The sequence below is a fragment of the Diospyros lotus genome, chromosome 3 (genome assembly GCF_014633365.1).
Source record: "Diospyros lotus cultivar Yz01 chromosome 3, ASM1463336v1, whole genome shotgun sequence".
NCBI classification, from domain to species: domain Eukaryota; kingdom Viridiplantae; phylum Streptophyta; class Magnoliopsida; order Ericales; family Ebenaceae; genus Diospyros; species Diospyros lotus.
The window spans coordinates 23,385,369-23,406,706 of NC_068340.1; the positions used below are offsets into that span (position 1 = coordinate 23,385,369).

General features: G+C 38.0%; 1 protein-coding gene across 4 annotated transcripts in view; it reads left to right on the forward strand.

The window, feature by feature from the left end:
- Positions 1–21,338, forward strand: part of LOC127797103 (uncharacterized) — a 56,451-nt gene that overhangs the window by 29,000 nt on the left and 6,113 nt on the right. For 2 of the 4 annotated variants that reach the window (XM_052329639.1, XM_052329638.1), the window contains exons 6-12: positions 6,523–6,592; positions 7,333–7,378; positions 7,466–7,715; positions 7,793–7,998; positions 8,079–8,153; positions 17,042–17,113; positions 17,255–17,335. In XM_052329639.1, coding sequence (XP_052185599.1) covers positions 6,523–6,592; positions 7,333–7,378; positions 7,466–7,715; positions 7,793–7,998; positions 8,079–8,153; positions 17,042–17,113; positions 17,255–17,335 — 800 coding nt within the window. The remainder of the gene's footprint in view (positions 1–6,522; positions 6,593–7,332; positions 7,379–7,465; positions 7,716–7,792; positions 7,999–8,078; positions 8,154–17,041; positions 17,114–17,254; positions 17,336–21,338) is intronic. The other 2 variants (XM_052329636.1, XM_052329637.1) reach the window with 1 other exon arrangement.

Consider the following 21,338-nt stretch of genomic DNA (forward strand, 5'->3'; position numbering starts at 1 on the left):
TGTTAAGTTCTCTATTTATATTGTGAGTATTCTTTGTTCTAGAGAAAGTGAGGCATGTGTATTGTGTTCTTGAACTTTCTTGGAGTGAACAAGGGTTGTACTTGAGCGATAGGATTGAGAGAGAGCTTGAGTTTTGTACTGATCTTCAGTCTAGAAATAAAGACTGCTTCAAGGGTGTTTGAAGGCTGGATGTAGGATTGCCAAAGGCATTCCGAACCAGGATAACTACTGTCTCCGTTTGGTTTGTTGTTTATCTTTCTGTATTTCTTGGTTATATTCTGATTTTGTCTGGTTTATATTCTGTTCTTTCATTTACACTACATCCGAGAGTGTTTGAGAGGGTTTATGAGAGGGTTTTCTCGCCTAAGGTTGTAATCTAAGAGTCCTAAGGTTAACATGATATATATATATTTCTTGTCTCCAAACACCTACTATTTATAGAAGTTTGACTATTTTATAGCCATTAGAGACAAGATTAAAAAGAAGGTTTTGAAACATAGCTTATTGGTTTCGAAACAACACAATTTTACACTATGGTTTCGAAACATACATCACATGTTTCGAAACATCCAACCTTTACAGCTGGACTTGCACTTAGAGATAGCATGGGTAGGGGACAAAGTCTTATGCCCACTATGATTTCGAATTGATCTCCACTTTCAAATTTGAATTTGAATTCTCAGAGCGTGTAGATTGAATTTAAAAAAAAAAAACTTTTGAGAAGCTTTTGGATGAAAATGAAAAATGTAAAACAAAAGCATCTCGGTTTTTAAGTGTTATGCTGACAGAAACAGAGGTTTCGAAACATACCATATAGGTTTCGAAACATATGCTTAAATCTCATAGATGTTTTGAAATACAACATTCATACTTAGAAAAACATTTAAAACCTATTCAAAGGAGTTTCGAAACACAAACAGAAACCTGGTTTAACAATGTTTCGAAACATGGAACATAGGTTTCGAAACATGATGTATGAACTAGAGATTTATCAAACATTTGAATATTCATGCCAAAACTTTTTATACATGTTTCGAAATATAAAATGCTTATTTCGAAATATGAGATTAACATAAAAGATTTTTCATTCTAATACATGGTTTTTCATCAAACATTTTTTCTCATATATCAAAAAATATGATACAACAATTCTCCCCCTATTTTTTGATAATGATAAAAACCTTTTGAAAAATCAATATTCACATTTTGAATATCCATCTAACTCCCTCTTAAACTTGTACAGGAGACAGAAAACGAACCTTAGGAGCGGCATATCCTTTTTTATCTTTGCTTGAGACAACACAATACAAAAGTTTTCTTGATACCAAGAGTTAGTACTTCAAGAAGTTGTTAGACTCACTAAACATATCAGCTGCTTTAGTAAACATATCAGCTGCATTTTCTTCACCTGCAACCTTAATAAGATCTATTTCCTTTCTTTCAAGTACTTCTCTGATAAAATGGTACCATACATCAATATGTTTTTTTCTCTCATGGTGGGCTTGATTTTTGGCCAAGTGTGTAGCACTTTGGCTATCACACTTTAGGACACATTTTCCCCTAGTAATTCACTTAATAATCCCTTCAACCATAGGGCCTCTTTTATAGATTCAGTGACAGTTATATACTCAACCTCAGTGGTTGAAAGATTCATCACAGATTGTAGGTTAGTTTTCCAGCTAATGGTTGAATTCCATAGCTTGAAAACATACCTTGTAGATAGCCTTCTTTTGTCCAAATCTGTTGCATGATCAGTATCAGTGAACTCTAGAATGTTAGGCTCTTCTTTTACACTCGCTCCACCATAGATTAAAGCCATGTTTATTGATCCTTTAAGATATCTAAAAATCCACTTAACAGTAGCCCAGTGATCCTTTCCCGGATTAGTCATGAACCTACTTGTAACACTCATGGCATGAGCTAAATCGGGTCTAGTACATACCATACAATACATAAGACTTCTTACAACACTAAAATAAGGAATCTTGCTCATTTCTTTAATGCTCTCTTCATCACTTGGGGAATGCATATGAGATAACTTGAAATGCTGAGCAAAAGGAACATTCACTTCATTTGAAATTTCCTAATTAGCTTCTCAAGATAGGACTTTTGAGATAGTTGGAGCAATCTTTGCTGTCTATTCCTTGATATTTCTATCCCTAAAATCTTTCTAGCCTCTCCTATCTCCTTCATTTCAAAGGCTAATTTCAACTTCAGCTTTAAATTTTGGATTTCCTCATCCAATTGACTTGCAATTAGCATGTCATCAACATAAAGGAGGAGATAAATTGAGATTTTAGCAGAAATATGTTTTATATAGACACAACAATCAAAATTACTTCTCTTGAAGCCAAGGTTGATCATGAATGTGTCAAATTTCCTATACCATTGTCTAGGGAACTGTTTTAAGTCCATATAAGGACTTTTTCAGCAAACACACTTAACTCTTTCTTACCCCTAATTTCAAATCCTTTTGGCTGCTCCATTAGAATATCCTCTTCTAATTCATCATGTAGGAATGCAGTGGTCACGTCCATCTGCTCGAGGCTTAAGTTTAAATGGGCAGTCATAACAAGCAAAACTCTAATAGAAGTGTGTCTCACAACTGATGAGAAAACTTCATTAAAATCTACTCTTGCTACTAACCTAGCTTTATACCTAGGTTTTTGATCAATTCTTGCCCCTTCTTTTATTTTAAACAACCACTTACAGCCTACCATCCTTTTTTCTAAGGGTTTGTCAACCAAGATCCAGGTATCATTCTTCCTCAATGACTCCATCTTTGACTCCATGGCAGCAAGCCATTTCTTGGAGTTTTTTGATCTAACAACCTCTTCATATGAGAGAGGCTCATCTCCAGCCATTTCCACTGCACTTGATAGTGCATAAGACACCAAATCTGAGACTCCGTATCTCACTGGTGGCCTACTTATTCTCCTTTGTCTATCTTGGGCTACATTGTATCTTCCTAGGTCTGGCTGACTATCTAAGCTAGAGGAACCAACACTTTCTTCTTGCTGGTCTGCTGCTTGATCAATGGGACTATCAAAGGCAGCATCATGTACTTCATCTTGCTGTTCTAATTCCACAGCCTTACATTTTCCTTTTATATCCTCTAACTTATCATCTTTCATGTAGGAATTCTCATCAAATGTTACATCCCTACTCACTATAGTTCTTGGCAATCCTTCTCCCAAATTCCATAATTTGTATCCCTTAACCCGTGCTGGATAACCAATAAATAGGCATCTCTTGGCTCTAGGCTCTAATTTGCCTTGCTTTACATGGGCATAAGCTATACACTCAAATACTCTTAGGTGATCTAGGCTTGGCTCATGGCCATTCCACATTTCATAGGGTGTTTTAAACCCTATAGCTGCCAGGAGACCTATTTATTACATATGCAGCTGTAGTTACAGTTTCACCCCCAAAAAACTTAGGCAACCTAGCATGAAACAACATGCCACCCTCTCAAGTAGGGTCCTATTCATTCTCTCGGTTAGGCCATTTTGTTTAGGGTTTCCAGGGGGGCTATAAGGTGCCTAAGGATGCCACCTTCACTACACATTTGAGTAAAATCTTTATCACAAAACTCTAGACCATTATCAGTTCTAATGATCTTGATTTTCGTACCTTTTTTATTCTCTATCATGATTTTCCAAGTTCTAAAAGCCTCAAAAGTGTTATCTTTTGATTTCAAAACATAGATCCTAGCCATCCTAGAGTAATCATCTTATGATTGATAGAAAATATCTTGCCCCTCCATGAGTTAAAGTTTGACTAGGGCCCCACAGATCTGAATGTATATATTCTAAGGGGGCTTTCAAGGCGTGGATTGCTTTCTTAGGGAATTTTACTTTTGTAGACTTACCAAAAATGCAAGATTCACATTTATCTAATTCTGTTAAATTTTCAGCACCTAGGATTCCTTGATTGGACAGTTCTCTAAGGCCTTGCTCACTTATATGGGCCATCCTACAATGCCACAATTTAGTGTGTTCATAGGTTCTGTTTTCACCTATAGTTGCATCATCATATAATGTGGTTGCCTGCAACACATATATTCCATTTTGCAGGATAGCTTTCATGCAAATAAGTGAGCCCCTAGCTACCTTTAGAACTCCACCATCCCCCTTATAGGAATAGCCACTTTTATCCAATTCACCTAGGGAAATTAGGTTCCTTTTTAATTCTAGAACATATCTCACAACAGTTAGTTTTAATTATTCCATCACGCATCTTAAGTTTTATGTCTCCAATTCCCTTAATGTTACACTCATGGTTGTTTCCTAAAATTACTTTACCACCACCAATATCTTTATAGTTTAAGAACCAATCTCTATGGGGTGTCATATGGAATGAGCAACCCGAGTCAAGCACCCAAACCTCCCTATCTTCCTTGCTAGATACAACCAATGCATCAGCACCATCATAGTCAAACTCACATATGGAGGATGAAATTTCAGGATTTAATTTTTCTTGGAATTCCTTCTTTCTTTTAGGGCAATGCTTCTTAATGTGCCCTTCTTCATGGTAGTGATAGCACTTAATTATTTTTTTGTCATTTCTAGATTTAGACCGAGATTTGCCCTTATTCCTAAAGTCTCTTCTTTCTGTCCTACTCCTAACTGCAATAGCATCTCATGTTGTGTTATTCCCCTCTACTTTTTGCTGCAATTCCTTGGAGTTTAATGCTCCAATTACATCCTCTAAGGTCAGTGTGTCTCTACCATGTTTTAGAATGTCCACAAAGGTTTCATAGGATTTAGGCAAAGAATGCAATAAAACTAGGGCTTTGTCTTCATCATCATATTTTACCTCTATGTTTTCTAAGTCAAGACATAGTTTATTAAAATCATCTATATGGTTTTGAAGTTTTTGCCCTTTTTGCATCTTAAAGGTAAAGAACTTGGCCTTCAAATACAGCCTACTAGAAAGGGACTTAGTCATGTATAGAGGCTTTCTAATTTCAACCAAAGTTCTGCAGCAGTTTCCATTTTTGAAACCTCTCTCAAAACTTTGTCTCTAAGACTCAAGATCAACATATTGAAGGCTTTCTTTCCTATCTCCTTCTTTTCTATAGAATAGGTTGCTGGCATTTTAGACTCCTTCGAGAGCTTCTTCTAGTCCTAAATTACCCAACAAGGCCCTCATCTTCATTCTCCAGAGGCCAAAATCATTCTTCCCATCGAACTTCTCAATATCGTATCGAGTGACAGAGGCCATAGAAGCCATTCTTACGACTATTCCTATCGATTTCTAATGGTTCTTGGCTTTCTTGATGAGTTAACCTTGCTGTAATATCAATTTGTTGAATTGGGAGCACTGAAAATACTCAATCTTGGCCAATTCACAACCGCACACACGGTTTGTTCTCCAGAATAACAAAAACAAAAATTACAAATTAAGAACAAAATGGAAATAGGGAAAAGATACGCAAACTAAACAAGAGACATGACAGATTTTTCTTGGTTCAGACCACAATAGCCATCCTACATCCAGCCTTAGTCTCGAGAGTAATTCACTATGAAATCTTGAAGAAAACAGTACAACAACGTTCTTCTTTCATGAGTACAATGCTCTATTAGATTACAAAGAACTCTCTCTACAAGCCTTTCCTCTCACTTTACAACAATTCACTCGTATAGAATTTACATGAATGATAAATCGTGACTGCCCACCAATGCCTCCTATTTATAGACAAATTAGGATGGTAATTACAAGGACTCATAACAGAGAACACAATCTCTAATATACCCCTTATAATACTACAAATTTAGACTCTTTTAGTTTTTTTCTAGCCACTTGATTCACACCAGAATTCTCTTGATTTCTTCTTAATCTTCTAGGCTATACTCGATGCAAAACACAACAAAACCCATGCATTGTCTATATCTTAGGCTGTTCAAATGGGTTCAAATGGATTGTATGCAGAAACATACAATTTTTGGGGGTAGTTAGTGAAACATAAATGTTTTTCTTCTTTTTTCTCGGTAACAACATTAAAGAATAAAAATTGATGGAGGTAATACATACTAAAAAACTTGGAGTCAAAAGTTATATTTTGATACTTTGGTGTAGAATTCACTGAAACCTAGATTGTAAATAGTAATAGGATGAAAAGAAGAAGAAAATTTGGTGACATCTGCATGGAAAAGGTATTTACTTGTACTAACAGAGGATGAGAATAATTATGCCCAATTTCTCTTCTGTATTATATCCCTCTTCTGCATTTTGCCAAACTCTTTGGTGTATATCTTAAGATTTTCTTTTTCTATTCTTAGATCCATTCTTATAATGAATTTTATCTCTCTCATGTATGTTTAGACAAGTTTCAGCTTTAACTATTTTCACATTAAATATTGCAGCTTGTTACTTTATTTTCTTATACTTTGATGGCAATTGTATGTTCTGGTAAATCCTATTGCTCATATATGTAAAGTTGGCGTACAGTAAATTAAATATGTTTACGAACTTCATATCCGTTGCCAGTTGACATGAACCTTTTAACTTTATTTTCAGCATTTTTGGGTTTCAATCTCAATGGTCTTCTTCATTGCTGCAACAATATTCACACTTCTAAAGCTATGTGGTAAGGTGTTTCCTGCAAAAATTCTTTGCCATCAAACTGGATATCATCTTCTTTGAATTTTCTGTACAATTTTTTATTATTTATTTCTATTTGCCATTCTGGTAGAAAATTTTATCTTTTGCAACTTATCTCTCTTTTTCTTTCAAATTGAAGAATATGCTTCATTTTAAATTGAAGAATGTAGCCTTTTATGGATTTTGATAGTGATGGATTCTTATTTGCATTTTCTTGGTTGTATGTGATTAAATTTGTAAATATGGAATTTCATAATTCGTTTACTTTCAACTTGATACCTAATTGTTGGCTATTCACATCTCATCTCATTTTAAAGGCCATTCAGTTAAATTTTGGGAAAAAACTTTTAATTATCATACTGAGTATGAACTTTGTAATGTCATTTGGTGGTACAGCGTCAAGCTATACTATGTTTAATTGGATAAGCATGTTGCAAAAGGATAAGCTATACTACGTCATTTGGTGGTATAGCATGTTGCAAAAGGATGAGCCTTGGTAGTAGTGATAAGGTTGTTCATTTGTGACTGGAAATAGCCTCTTTGCAAAACAAGGATAAGGTTGTGTACAAAGATGACCCTCTCTCAACCCTCGCAAAGATGGGAGCATCGTGCACTGGGGATGCCCATTAGTAATGCATGGTGCTGATTAGTTTGAAATTTAACTCACTTCATTTTTGTAGCATTTGATGAAGGACATTTAATTAGATTTTACTTGTGATGCTGCAGGTGATGTCACTGCTCTTGGTTGGTGGGACTTGTTTATAAATTTTGGGTAAAATGATTTTGGAATTCCATCTTATGATTTATTGGTTTCTCTTCTGCCTGTTATTGTCAAATAATGTTGCACTCCCTTTGGCAGTATCGCAGAGTGCTTTGCCTTTCTTATCTGCACAAAGTGGTATAATCCTGCCATTCATAGGCATTCTCTAGTGAGAGAAGTTGGTCCATCTTCAACAACAATCAGATATCTGGACTGGAATAGTGGTTTAGTAGTTTCTTCAGATGGAGATCAGCAGCAGAGTAGAATTTGCAGCTTGCAGGATATTGGTGGGCACATTATGAAAGTTCCTTTCATTGGTTTCCAGATATTGCTTTTCATGCGGCTAGAGGTATAGTAGGATTTGAATATACTTGAATGCTTGAATTCTGATGCCTTAACAGTTTGTATTGATCCTTCTGATTTCAGGGAACACCGCCTAAAGCTAGACTTGTCCCAATTTCTGTTATCTTTTCTCCTCTTTTCTTCCTTCAAGGAGCAGGGGTTCTATTTTCAGTTTATAGGTGTATTGAGAGAATTATTCTCTTACTACATGATGGAGCAACTACAGGAAGATATTCTTTGGTATCTTCTAGGGCTCGTGATTGTTTTGGGTTCATGCTTCAGGGGTCAAGGTACATTTCTGTAAACTCTAAACATTATACTGACACAGGTTGGCACTTTTCATCTGTAAATCAATTGCTTCAAATAACAGGTTGTTGGGTTGGTGGTCAATTGATGAAGTCAGTAGAAGGGAACAGGCTCAACTTTATTCTGCCGGGACATCTGGGTCAGTATAACTGTTTTAGCTTCTTCCTAAATAATTAATTGCCTTAATTTAGTGCTTCTCTGTTGGGGGTCAGCCTGGTAGCAACAGTAAGCTTGCTCCTTTGTGACTCAAGGCCACTGGTTCAAAGTTGCAGAAGCAGCCTCTTTATAAAGCAAGGTAAGGCTGCATAAAAAAATGACTCTCCTTGACATCCACAAAGTAGGGAGTCTCGTGCACTAGGGACCCCCTTTTTTCATGATCATCTGTTGAAGCAATCTTTTAGACAGTTAGACTTGCTTCATGATTTTGTCAAGACCTAGGTCTTGATTCTTGGTATTCGGAATTGCAGAAAGTCAGAATGAGTGAGAAGAATGTAGAAAGAGAGAAGCGGGGATAGAAACACAGAGAAAAATAGAGAAATGTGCTGAGATTGTTATTTCTGACATCCCCAATCCAATCTGGATTAGCTTTTTTTATACAGCTAATCAATCAGAATGTAACTGAATGTGCAAGTTGGCGCTCAAAAATACCAACTGAAATAGACTGCTAACCAACTCCTGGGAAAATGATCTGCTACAAAATTACATACACCCCACGAACTTGACAGATTTCTCTAAGAGGAGTCCATGAATGCTCAAATCAACTTGATTATTAACACTTCAACATCTTTGCAAGTTATTGATATTTATGTGTACACCACTAGTAGGAAAATATGTTTCCAACTACAGTAGTTTCACAAATTATATGTTTACACGCAAAGTTGAAGCAATTGGAACAATCTCAGAAGAAATTGATCCCGTGATTACTTCCCTGCAGTTAAAGACGTTGTAGTTCTGCCATCTTGAACTTGATGAGGGGATGCAATCATAATTTTGTGTATATGGGAACAACCACGGAACTCTTAATTTATGCATTCTATTGTAGCTAGCTGTTTAAATTTTAGGAAACACACAACAATATTTGATCCTTGGAGAACCTAAGTTTCCAACTTCATTTTTTCTTGAATATACTTCAGCCTAAGTTGATGAGAGTCTATATTTTAGGTTTAATCTTGGTGGAAGAAATTGGTTCTACTATTACTTCTTGCAGTTGAAGAAGTTGTAGTTCTGCTATCTTTAACCTGATAAAGGATTAAAAAGGGCATTTCTAGTGCACTAGGTTCCCCACTTGCAATCATAATTTTTTAACTGCAATACCAACTTAAAAATTTGTTGAAGTTATTTAATATTTTCTAACTAGCTGGTCAAATTTTAGGAAACAAATTCAATATTCTGCAACCACTCCCTAGGTGATACTCAGATCACATGGTCTTTTTCCCCGTGCATTCATAGTTTGTGCATTTTTCTTTATCACTTTGACCATATAATTCTTAAAGTTACCTGGCAGACAAAAGAGAGGTATATTCTTATGTTGTTTAGCATCTAGATGCTCAAATTTGGGAAACAATGACAATATGATCACTTTTACACAATAAAATGCGACTACCCCTAGTTTTTCTTCTTCATCACTCAACCCAGTAATGTTTTCCTAGCAAAATGAAGGGAGGCCATTCCAAACTTCATCATGGGGTTTTCAAATCCTTATGGAAATGCGATCATATGGTTCTAATAGGAGCAATAATTATCAGTATGACATGCTTATGTGATAATCATCATCATCCATGGGGAAATAGGTTGGGGCCACTTGTTGAGGTTTCGTAAGAGAAATAATTTGAGATTTTTCCACCATCTATGTGCTAGCTAAGAAGGTGAGCCTTGGCACAATGGCAAGATATGGTGACCTAGAGGTCACAAGTTCAAATAAAAAAACCACCTCTTTGCTAAGGGTAAGACCGCATGTCATTTGCCTTCCCCAAAGCATGCAATGCGAGTGCCTCATGCACCTTTTCTATAGGCCAGTTGAGCCGGATCATCTAAGGTCTAGACAACTCAAGTAGGGGTGTCAAATGTGCCGACCTGGCCTATTTCTTGCTAGGCCCAACACTTTGCATGCCGGGCTCAACGCGACCCTTATGTCTAGGTCTAGTATGTAATTTAAATTAAATGGAACTTAAAGGAAATGATGAGATTGTTGTCTCTTATTCTTCTTAGAGTTATGAGACTTTTCTTTAGTATCAAAGAAAAGCTTCTTTTTCTTTGAAACATGGTTAAGAATAGAGGATGTTGTCATGTACCAGGGGTCATACTGTAATAAATAAAAGAATAAGGGAAAGAAGATGCTATAAACCATTTTATAGGGCAATAGTGATTTGTGTTACTTAGGCGGTTATTTTGGGCGGGAGATGTATCATGTGAGGGGAGGCTATAAATTGTGGCCTACTTTACTTTTGGAGGTATCGAGAATTTGAATGAAATATGAATTTCCCTCTCCATTTCCTTCTCAATTTCTCTATCTCTCTCTCTCCATTCTTCTAATTCTCTTTCCCTCCCTTTCATGAGATCCTTCTCGTTCTTGCTGTGATCTCTACCATTCGGGAGAGATCAATTCTTCAAGCATCGCCAGATCTTTGCGGATCTAACAATTTGGTATTAGAGCAGAATTATGGGACTTGCGAGCGAAGAGACGTCAATGGATGAAGGCACACAGATGAAAGGATTGGAGGCTCAGGTGCAGCAAGGCGGATCCTCAATGGCAGACTTGCAGGCAAGGGTAGATCAATTGGAGTTGGGATTTGATAGAAACCATGAGGCAATCATCGCCATGGACAAGAAGTTGGATGTGGCGGTAACAGATTTGAGAGTCACAAGGATTTATGGTGATGTTTGCAAGGTAGCATCAGGTAAGCATTCCATCTGATTTTCCTCCTTGAGAGAGGATAGATCTGATTCAGCCCGGACAAGACCACTAAGACCTCAATTGGAGGAGAAGATCAGGGTGAGCCAAGGGAGGCTGGGTGGGAACGGCAACAGGAGGCACCGGTAAACCACAATCCACATGGTTTACCCATGCCGAGATTGGAAATTCCTTTGTTTGATGGGGCGAATCCCTGCTGGTGGGTTCGGAGATGTGACAGGGTGTTCGAGTGGTATGGAGTGGCAGAGAGGCAAAAGGTGGCAATAGCAGCAACATACCTTAACGATGCAGGGGACGCCTGGTACCAAGGGTGGTCCAAGGTCCATGAATTCTGTAGGTGGGAAGATTTCGTGGAAGAATTCTGCGAAAGGGTTGGAGATCGGGGGTTATCAGATGTGGTTGAAGAATTTAACAAAATCAAACAGGTTGGAACGAACGGTGATGGAGTACCAACTTAGGTTTGAGGAGTTGAAGGCCTTAATGCTCAATCGCAACCCATTCTTAATCGAGGCTTATTTCGTTTCAAGCTTTATAAGAGGCTTGAATGAGGAATTACGACCCTTGGTGAAGGTGCTAAGACCACGTACCCTCAAGCACGTTGCTGACAATGCTAGGCTACACGAGGTGGCGATAGAAGGACTGATGAAGAAGCAGAGGGCAGTGAATAGGAGTGTTGTTTCGGTGAATTCACTACCTGGAAGGAGTGTTACCAAGGAATGGGGACAGGGATCTCTAGGCCCAAAGAATCTGGCACTATCGGCCCCCAATTCCCAAGGAGGGATGACCATGGAACAGAGGAGATAGGCGGTCCTTTGTTTCAGATGCGGAGATAAGTATTACGTGGGCCATCAATGCAGGAGACAGCTCCTGTTATTAGAAGGGGAAGAAGGAGATACGGTGGAAGAGGAGGAATCATCACACGTAAGAAGAAGAAGAAGACAACGGTGAGATATCCCTACATGCCCTTAAGGGACTCACCAACAGCAAGATAATTAAGGTAGAAGGACAAGTGGAGGAGAGTAAGCTGATGATCTTAATCGATAGTGGGAATACCTATAGTTTCTTGGATGAGGGTACGGTTAGGAGGTTGAAATACCCCTTGATTCCGACTTAGCTATTGATAGTGACGGTGGCCAATGGGAATAAGGTGATGAGCAAGTCTGTATGTGCATGGATCTATTGGGATATGCAGGGAGAGGTATTCGAGGCTGATTTGAGATTATTGAAATTAGGGGGGTGATGTAGTATTGGGGGTCGATTGGATGAAAAATGTTAGCCCAATTTGCTTTGACTATAACAAAATGGAGGTGACATTCGAGAGGGAGGGAAGGAAGATGACACTAAGAGGTAGTAAGGAGGTGGGGGTATGCAAGATGATTACGAGGCAAAGGGTTACAGAGGCTATTCAAACACAAGATGAACTAGGTGGCTCAGTTGTTCTCTGTTCAAGCCACAGAGGAAGGAGAAGAGAAGATGAAAATAGAAGGAGAGTTCGTGTTAACCATCAGAAGCTCACCACAATCCAACACTAAGGTACACCACTCTGATCTACTTAATATATTCCTAGTTGAATTTGAGAATTTATTTGTAGAGCCTCAATCTCTACCCCCAACTAGAGCCATTGACCACACCATCAACCTTAAACCCCAAACAAAACTTGTTAACATTCGTGCCTACCATCATCCTCCTCACCAGAAGACAAAGATCGAAAAATTAGTTAAAGAGATGCTCCACAAGTCTCTCATAAGACCCAGTCACAGCCCTTTTACATCCCAGTGTTGCTGGTAAAAAAAAAAAAGATGGTTCCTGGCGATTTTGTATTGATAACTACCAGCTAAATGAAATAACCATCAAGAACAAATTTCCCATCCCACTCATTGACGACCTACTAAATGAACTTAAACATGCTATTGTTTTTTCGAAGTTGGACCTGAGATACGGATACCATCAAATCCAGATGAACCCTATGGACATTCCCAAAATTGCATTTAGAATGCACCAGGGCCACTATGAGTTCCTTATCATGCCCTTTGGTTTAACCAATGCCCCAACCACCTTTCTATCTCTAATGAACCAGATTTTTGAGCCATACCTCAGAGGTTTCATTCTTGTATTTTTTGATGATATTCTTATATACAACCCAACCTTTGAACTCCACCTAAAACATTTGAGGACTACATTTGAAATTCTTAAGATCAACAAGCTGTATATTAAGAGATCAAAGTGCGCCTTCGCATAAAGCCAAGTGGAGTACTTAGGATATATCATATCGGCCAAGGAGTAAGTACAGATCCAAAAAAAGTGGCTGCCATGACCAATTGGTCGAGACCGACGACTATTAAAGCCCTGAGGGGTTTTTTGGGATTGACCAGTTATTATAAAAGATTTGTAAAGGGGTATGGAGGTATAAGTAGGCCACTTACAGACTTATTGAAGAAAGATAGCTTCGAGTGGGATCAAAAGGCAGAGGTCGCCTTTGAGTCACTAAAGAGAGCTATGAGTGAGGCCCTAGTGCTTGGCCTACCTGATTTTATCAAGACATTTGTGGTAGAGACTGATGCTAGTGGAATAGGCATAGGGATAGTGTTAATGCATGAAGGCAAACCCTTAGCCTTTATAAGTTAGGCCTTAGCTCCAAAACATATGGGCCTCAGTGTGTATGAAATGGAGTTATTAGCCGTTATTTTTGCAGTTGAAAAATGGAGACATTATCTGGAGGGAAACAAGTTTATCATAAAATTGATCATGAGAGTTTGAAGTTTCTACTATAACAGAAACTTCACACCCACTTGCAAAGGAAAGGGATGACTAAGCTGATGGACTTAGACTACACAATACAATACAAGAAAGGGAATGAGAACATCGCGATAGATGCTTTGTCGAGGTGCCCTAAAGATGGAACAGTTGTTGCTATTTTAGCTTTAATTCCAGAGTGGTGTCAAGAGGTGGCTTAAGAATTATGAAGGGGACAGGCAGGCCCAGACTCTTTTGGAGCAACTGATAATTGCTCCTGCAAGTAAAGTGGGGTATACTCTGGCAAATGGGGTGATAAGATTCAAAGGTAGACTAGTGATAGGAAACAACATAGAACTAAAGAGGAGGATACTGCAGGCCTTACATGAATCTCCCTTCGGTGGCCATTCCGGAATCCAAAATACTTATCACAAGGTGAAGCAACTATTTAGCTAGCCTAAGTTGAAAGAGGAGGTGATGAAGTTTGTCCTTGCATGTGATGTGTCTAAGAGATGCAAACATGAGGCAATGGCCTATCCAGGGCTTTTGCAACCACTGAATATTTCGGGGCAGGCTTGGGAGAGTGTTTCCATGGACTTCATTGAAGGGCTTCCAAGATTGAAAGGAAATAACTGCATATTTGTGTTTGCTTATTTTATGGCCCTTACTCACTCTTGCCAGTGTTGTTAAAGACCCAAGGCGCAAAGGGTCTTGGAGCTTGAGGCGCAAGGCGAGGCGCGCGCCTAGCAGGTGCAAGGCGCATGCTAACTACGAAGAAAGAAAAATATACTTCTTAATAGAATAATAAGTCATAAAATAGATCCTAATCACATATCAACATTGATGTTATCAAAAAATTCAAGAATTCAACATATATTAAATAAATCACAACATAAACATACTTCATGACATACCTGTAAATTTCAGCAAATTAAATCTCACTATATTTCAACAAATTAGAAAAAGGAATTGACATTTAAACACCACAAATAAAAAACAAAATTAGTATTTGACATATATAATTAAAAGACAACAAAATAGTACTAAAAATGTCATTAAAGTTAAGCAAAACCTACCAAAAAATGTTAGTTTTAAGACTTTAAGTCAACAGTCAACTTAAAAGAAGCAGGCTAATAGCAGCAGCAGCGTAAGAAGGAGGATAGCATCAATGTAAGAATCAACGTAAGATTAAGAAGCAGCCATGTAATAATAATGATAAGAAGAAGAAGAAGAAGAGAAGAAGCAGGGACTTTCAATATGTTACCTTGGCCTGGAGAAGCAAAAGCACCTCAGTCAGAACTAGAGAACTGGAGAAGAACTTAAGGATAGCATCAACGTAAGATTAAGAAGCAGCCGTGTAATAAGAAGAAGAAGAAGAAGAAGAAGAAGAAGAAGAAGAAGAAGAAGAAGAAGAAGAAGAAGCGGGGATTTTTGATATGTTACCTTGGCCTGGAGAAGCAAAAGCACCTCAGTCAGAACTAGAGAACTGGAGAAGAACTTGAGGAGTTCTAGTTGCTGTGTTGCGTGAGAGAAAAGAGTGTTGTGTAAGAGAGTTTTGGAGTCTTGGAGGTGTAGTCTCTTGGCCTTCTAGAAATCAAATGAGCTGGAGAGTTTTGTTAACTTTTCAATATTGTATTTTATTATTTTCTTTCTTTTTAAGTTTTAACAAAAAAATGTTTAAAAAATAAAATATGCTGATTTTTCAGCTGCACCTGATGGATGTGCGCCTGAGGGAGGCGCGCTTGGCTGGATCTTGCCTTGCTTGGGCATGGCAAGGCGAGATGGTTGCACCTTGAGGGGCCTTGCGCCTAGACACGTGCCTAGGCGTGCCTTTAACAACATTGACCCTTACACAATACATGAAGTATCTTAGGTTTTCTTAGATCAAGTGGTAAAAGTGCATGGGATGCCAAAGACTATAATGTCAGACCGAGACAAGGTTTTCACTAGCCTCTTATGACAGTCACTAAGGAAATCATTGGGAGCTAAGCTAAACCTCTCCTCTGCCTATCATTCTCAAACTGATGGACAGATCGAGAGAGTCAATCAATGCCTCGAAACCTACCTTAGATGCCTGTGTTTCGCACACCCAAAAAGCTGGCACAAGTGGATTCTAGTAGCATAGTGGTGGTACAATTCCACCTACCATAGTGCCATTAAAATGTTTCGAGGCCTTATTTGGCTACCAACCCCCCTTATTGCCAGCCCTACCAGCGTGGCTACGGTGGATGAACATTTGTAGCAGAGGCAGCGGGTCCTTCAGCAACTGAGAAGGACTTAGCCATGACCCAGAATCGAATGAAACAAATGGCGGACAAAGGAAAGAGTGAGAGAACATTCAATGTGGGGGAGGCAGTCTACCTTAAGCTAAAGGGACCCCATTTCAAATCTTAGCTCCCGACCCTATCTCCAAGTTGAGTGCCAAATACTTTGGTCCTTTTTCCATTGTGGCCAAAATGGGAAATGTAGCCTACAAACTATAGCTATCGGAGGGAACTCAAATCCACCCAATGTTTCATATATCGCTACTAAAGAAGTTAGTAGGGAACCAATCGGTCAGTGCCCAGCTACCTTAGAGACTCATCGACTCTAAATTACCCCTAGAACTGGCTACCATTGTAGATCGCAGAGTCATCTATCAACATGGAGCCCCAATCATGCAAGTATTGGCGCCATTGTAGATCGCAGAGTCATCTATCAACATGGAGCCCCAATCATGCAAGTGTTGGTGCAATGGTCCAGCATGTCGTCCAATAGCAGCACGTGGGAGTACCTCCCAAACTTAAGCAGTTTCCAAGAGTTGCTAGTCTCCTAACCATTTCTTGAGGATAAGAAATGTCTCAAGGGGATGGTATTTGTCATGTATCGGAGTCATACTATAATAAATAAAAGAATAAAGGAAAGAAGATGCTATAAACCATCGTAAAGGGGCAATAGTGATTTGTGTTACTTAGGCAGTTATTTTGGGCGGGAGATGTATCATGTGAGGGGAGGCTATAAATTGTGGCCTACCTTACTTTTGGAGGTATCGAGAATTTGAATGAAATCTGAATTTCCCTCTTCATTTCCTTCTCAATTTCTCTCTCTCTCTATCTTCTAATTCTCTTTCCCTCCCTTTCACAAGATCCTTCTTGTTCTTGCTGTGATCTCTACCATTCGGGAGAGATTAGTTCTTCAAGCATCGCCAGATCCTTGCGGATCTGACAGATGCAAATGTCCAATCTGGACATTGGTGTTTGACCCATACCTCATATCCTTACCCTTGCCATATCCTATGGTCATGGGCACACAAAGAAAATCATAAGAGTCAATGTAACATTGGATATGATTGTTGAAAATTTTGTAGGCTCTTTGCTGATTTCTGTTTGATTCTTACTAATCAGGTACAACACTTTCTCACCTGATACTGTGAAGAAAATGCCCAAGTCAGATCTTGCTGAGGAGGTGAACAAGTTGTATGGGCATTCTGTCTATATTAGCTAGTTTTCTAGCTTTTCCTACATCTCCCGTAATCAATTTAATCAGAATGTGTTAACTTTAAACTATTTTTGTTCTATTTTACTGTCTTAGCATGTTTATGATGTCTTCTTAATCAGATTTGGAGGCTACAAGCAGCACTCAGTGAGCAAAGGGAGATCACAAAGTTCCGCCAGCAAGAATACGAAAGACTACAAAATGTATTATGTGCAGCTTTAATTGTCTTATATTCTGATTTATGTGGTTTCATTAATATTTAGGATATGCAAATATGGTGTCTGGTTTATTGCAAGAGGGTTTGGTTGATATATTTATTGTAGAACAAGTTTATAAACATTAGATATTTAAAGACATCTAGTCTTAATATGTTCCAATATACTACAATAATGACAAATTGAAAGGATTTTTCCTTGATGTTCAAATTAACTCATTGGTTTTATAAAGACCCATAATGTTGAATCAATTAACTAACTTTCATATATTTTTTTTGTATATGTATAAATTTATTCATAATCATATGTGGTATTTTGTGTTATAGAATTTTTGAAATTATGAAGTCTAAGGGAGAAGGGGCTTAGGAGTATACAATCATCATGTTTTTGTCTTATGTTTTACTCGATCTCAAGCTATTTCTTCCTTATTCCCCCCCCCTCTTTTCCCAAAGTTTTTACATGTTTTGTGTGGAGGATATTGATACATGTTCCACCCCAAGTGTTAAAAACTTAAAATATTTGGGGAAAATTGAGGGCATGCTAGCACATATGTTTCACTCTTGTTGAGAACTGTCCAACTAGTGCTTTGTCCATTTAGGTCTCTAATATGGGTGATTTACAAGAAGTTTCTATGTTTCTTAGTCTAAGAGTAATAGGAAGAAGCCCCAAGCCTGATTTCTAATTATCAAGATATATAATAGAAGAAGTTTAGAATAGTTGGACTTCGAAAACAGGACAGATGTAGAATTATATAACCACTATGACCCAGAAATTTCAGGCAATCATACAGGTGTCAGCATCTCCACAAAGCCACTCTAGATCTTAGTTTGTTTGAATAAACTCAAATTATATTGTTTGAATGGAATGCCTTCCATTTGAACAGTTAGCCTGCTTTTGTAAATGCCTACTTTTGTTCTTCCAACTTTTGGGTTCAACACACTTATACTTTTAACAATATTTCTTTGACTTCTAGAAAATTTATATACAGGGGGATTTGTTCACAAATTGGAAACAATTTGAAACATAATGTCACATTCCTAGGGTTACCTAGGGTTGAGATTGGAATTAGGGGGGGGGGGGGGGGAAATTAGAATGAGACAATTGGAGGAGGGAGAGATATTAGCAAAAATGGAGGGAGAAATTAAAGAGAACTGAGAGAGGGATATAGAGAATTATAAGGAAAGGATTTCAATCTCATTTCACATAACATCCCATCCTCTTATAGTAGCCCTTTTATAGGCATAGTTGGCTGCTAACTAAATTCATAATAGTACCCATGTGCTCCTAACAAATTGCAAAATATCTTCTAATAAAATATTATAAGCCTATTACAATATTGTCTCTCTATTGCTTTTAGGGTCATGACAATTCCCGTCTCCTTTAGAGGTTTCTTGTCCCTAAGAAACTTATTACTGCTGAGCTGCTGTTTCTTCATCCAATTTCCATTTTCACTGTCTATTTAATCCTTTTTCTCCTTTTCTCCTTCTAGGCTCATTCCTCTTTGCTTTTATGTTCCTTTGCTTTTGCTTTTCCTGCACTTGTAAATTTTTTTCCACAGATCTCCATGCAAAGGTTCTCTTTTCCCACTTATCTGTAAGTCCCAACAATGTCTTGGGTCTTCATACATGAACTATGCCAGTGCATGGTAGCAATTATTAGTCCGGCAGCAACCTTTTCTGTCAACATCTTCCCAATTGCATGGCAGTTCCTCTATTCAGCCTTAATGCTCTTCTCCCATAGCTCGATGACTAGTTCCATGCATTCTTCCAATAAGCCAGCTCCTCTTATTACAAACTAGTACACTAGTACTTCCATTATATCTAAATGGTCTAATATCCACAAGAGAATGTTAAATTATTATCTCCAGGGTAAGGTTGATCTCAATTGTACTTTTCCACACTCTTAAATAGTTGAAGAGCTTTGACCATTCATCAAGTGCCTTGCGTGTAAGCCTGTCAGTAAGAAGGGCATTTTGCAGCCTAGGAAGGTCTTTGTCTGCAACTGCACAAAACCTTAGTTTGTCTGCCTGTAACCTATTTATAGTTGCTTCTGTAAGATTGCGTTCCTGCCGAAGTTGTCATCTTATTACCACCCAACTTTCTTTTGGATGACGGAGGATGCAAAGGGCCCAGCCAAGACAAAAGCTCTGCACCCCTTCTGCCTATACTTTACCTTCATTCTTGCCCCATACCAAATTGCTCTCCAATAAACATATGTGTTATTCGAGTTTTGCATTTGAGTGGATGAATAATCTAGAAGATCTCGGTTGTGTTAGATTAATTTTCGATAGTGGCAAATTAGGAATAAAAGCCTAATTTGCATGTATTTAAGTGAGGGGTAGATAGGGTATTTTATTCCGAGTTCTCCTTTTCTTGTAACTAATGCCTCTTATGTTTATAAATAGGAGGCGATAGATAGTCTGTCGAATGACTGGAAATCTGATCATTCTCACTGAGTTGAGTGCTATACTGTTAGAGAAAAGTTCGAAAGAAAGCTTTGTAATCTGCAGTGAGGGCTCTCGGGTGTATCAGCAAGGGTTATGGGGATGTGCAAGTGATTGATTGTACTATTCTTCATCAAGATTATAGTGGATTGCTCTCTTTAAAGGCTAGATGTAGGACTGATGTAAATCAGTTCGAACTAGGATAATCCTCGGTGTTCTTGTTTGGTTTGATTGCTCTAACTTTGTCTTTTGTTAATTCCTTTAATTTTTTGTTTATCATTTCAGTTGAATTCATTAAATCTGTTCCTAAGATCAAGTCTGTGAGTGTGTGAGATTAAGTGTGGCAGAATTCATATCCAAGAAAACTGTTCCAGTGACCCTAGGTATAACACATTGGTATCAGAGCCTATTCTTAGTATCAAGATTCATCAAGATTTCTTTTATTTTGATTCTCTGTCATAGAATAGTGTCAAATAATGGGTGCAACTAGGTATGACATAGAGAAGTTTGATGGCTAGAATGATTTCAGCCTTTAGAAGATGAAGAGGAGGGCTTTGCTAGGAAATTTAGGACTGGAAAAGGTCTTAGGCAATGAGGAAAAACCACCAGAATCTCTTACGAATGAATAGAAAAAGGAAATTTGTGATAGGAGAAAAGAAATCAACAAGAAAGCATTTAATACCTTAATTCTAAGCCTAGGAGACAAAAGTATTGCGGGAGGTGTCAAAGATGACAACTGTGGAAGCTCTTTGGAATAGGCTAGAAACACTTTACATGACCAAGGACTCTTTCTACCGGGTTATACTTAAAGACTAAGTTCTTTTCTTTCAAGATGGTTGAAAATCAAAAGCTACAAGATCACATTGACAACTTTAATAAGCTGTGTTTAGATCTTGAGAACATTGACATTAAGTATGATGACAAGGATAAGGCATTGGTCTTGTTACACTCATTGCCAAAATCATATGAAACTTTTGTTGATATTTTGAAACATGGTAGGGATAAACTGTGTTTGGATGATGTAGTAGGGGCTTTAAATTCCAAGAAATTGCAGCTAAAGGTGGAAGATAAAAACTCAGTTAGTGATGCTCTCTCAGTTGGGTCTAGACTGGATAGGAATGATCATAGGCAAAGAGGAAAGTCTAGATCAAAATCTAGGAATGGCAGGAGAAAAATAAAATGTTTTCATTGTCATGAGGAGGGCCACATTAAGAGAAATTGCCCAAACAGAAATAAAGAATCTCAAGAAAAAACCAATCCGGAATGTTCTAGTACCATGAATGGATCTGGTTATGAGAGTGCGGATGCCCTATAATATTTCTAGAAATGCTGGAGTAGAAGCATAGGTTTTAGGTTTAGGGTGTACTCATAAGAAAATGGTATTACTAGGCAACTCTTAAGAGTTAAGGTCAAGGGAATTGGAAATGTAAGATTAGGATACATGGTGGAACTGTTCCAAATATTAGAAGCTGTAAAATGAAGCCTAATGTCCTTAGGAGAATTAGATAGAAAAGGTATTCTCCTATAGAGGAGAATTGGAGTCCTAAG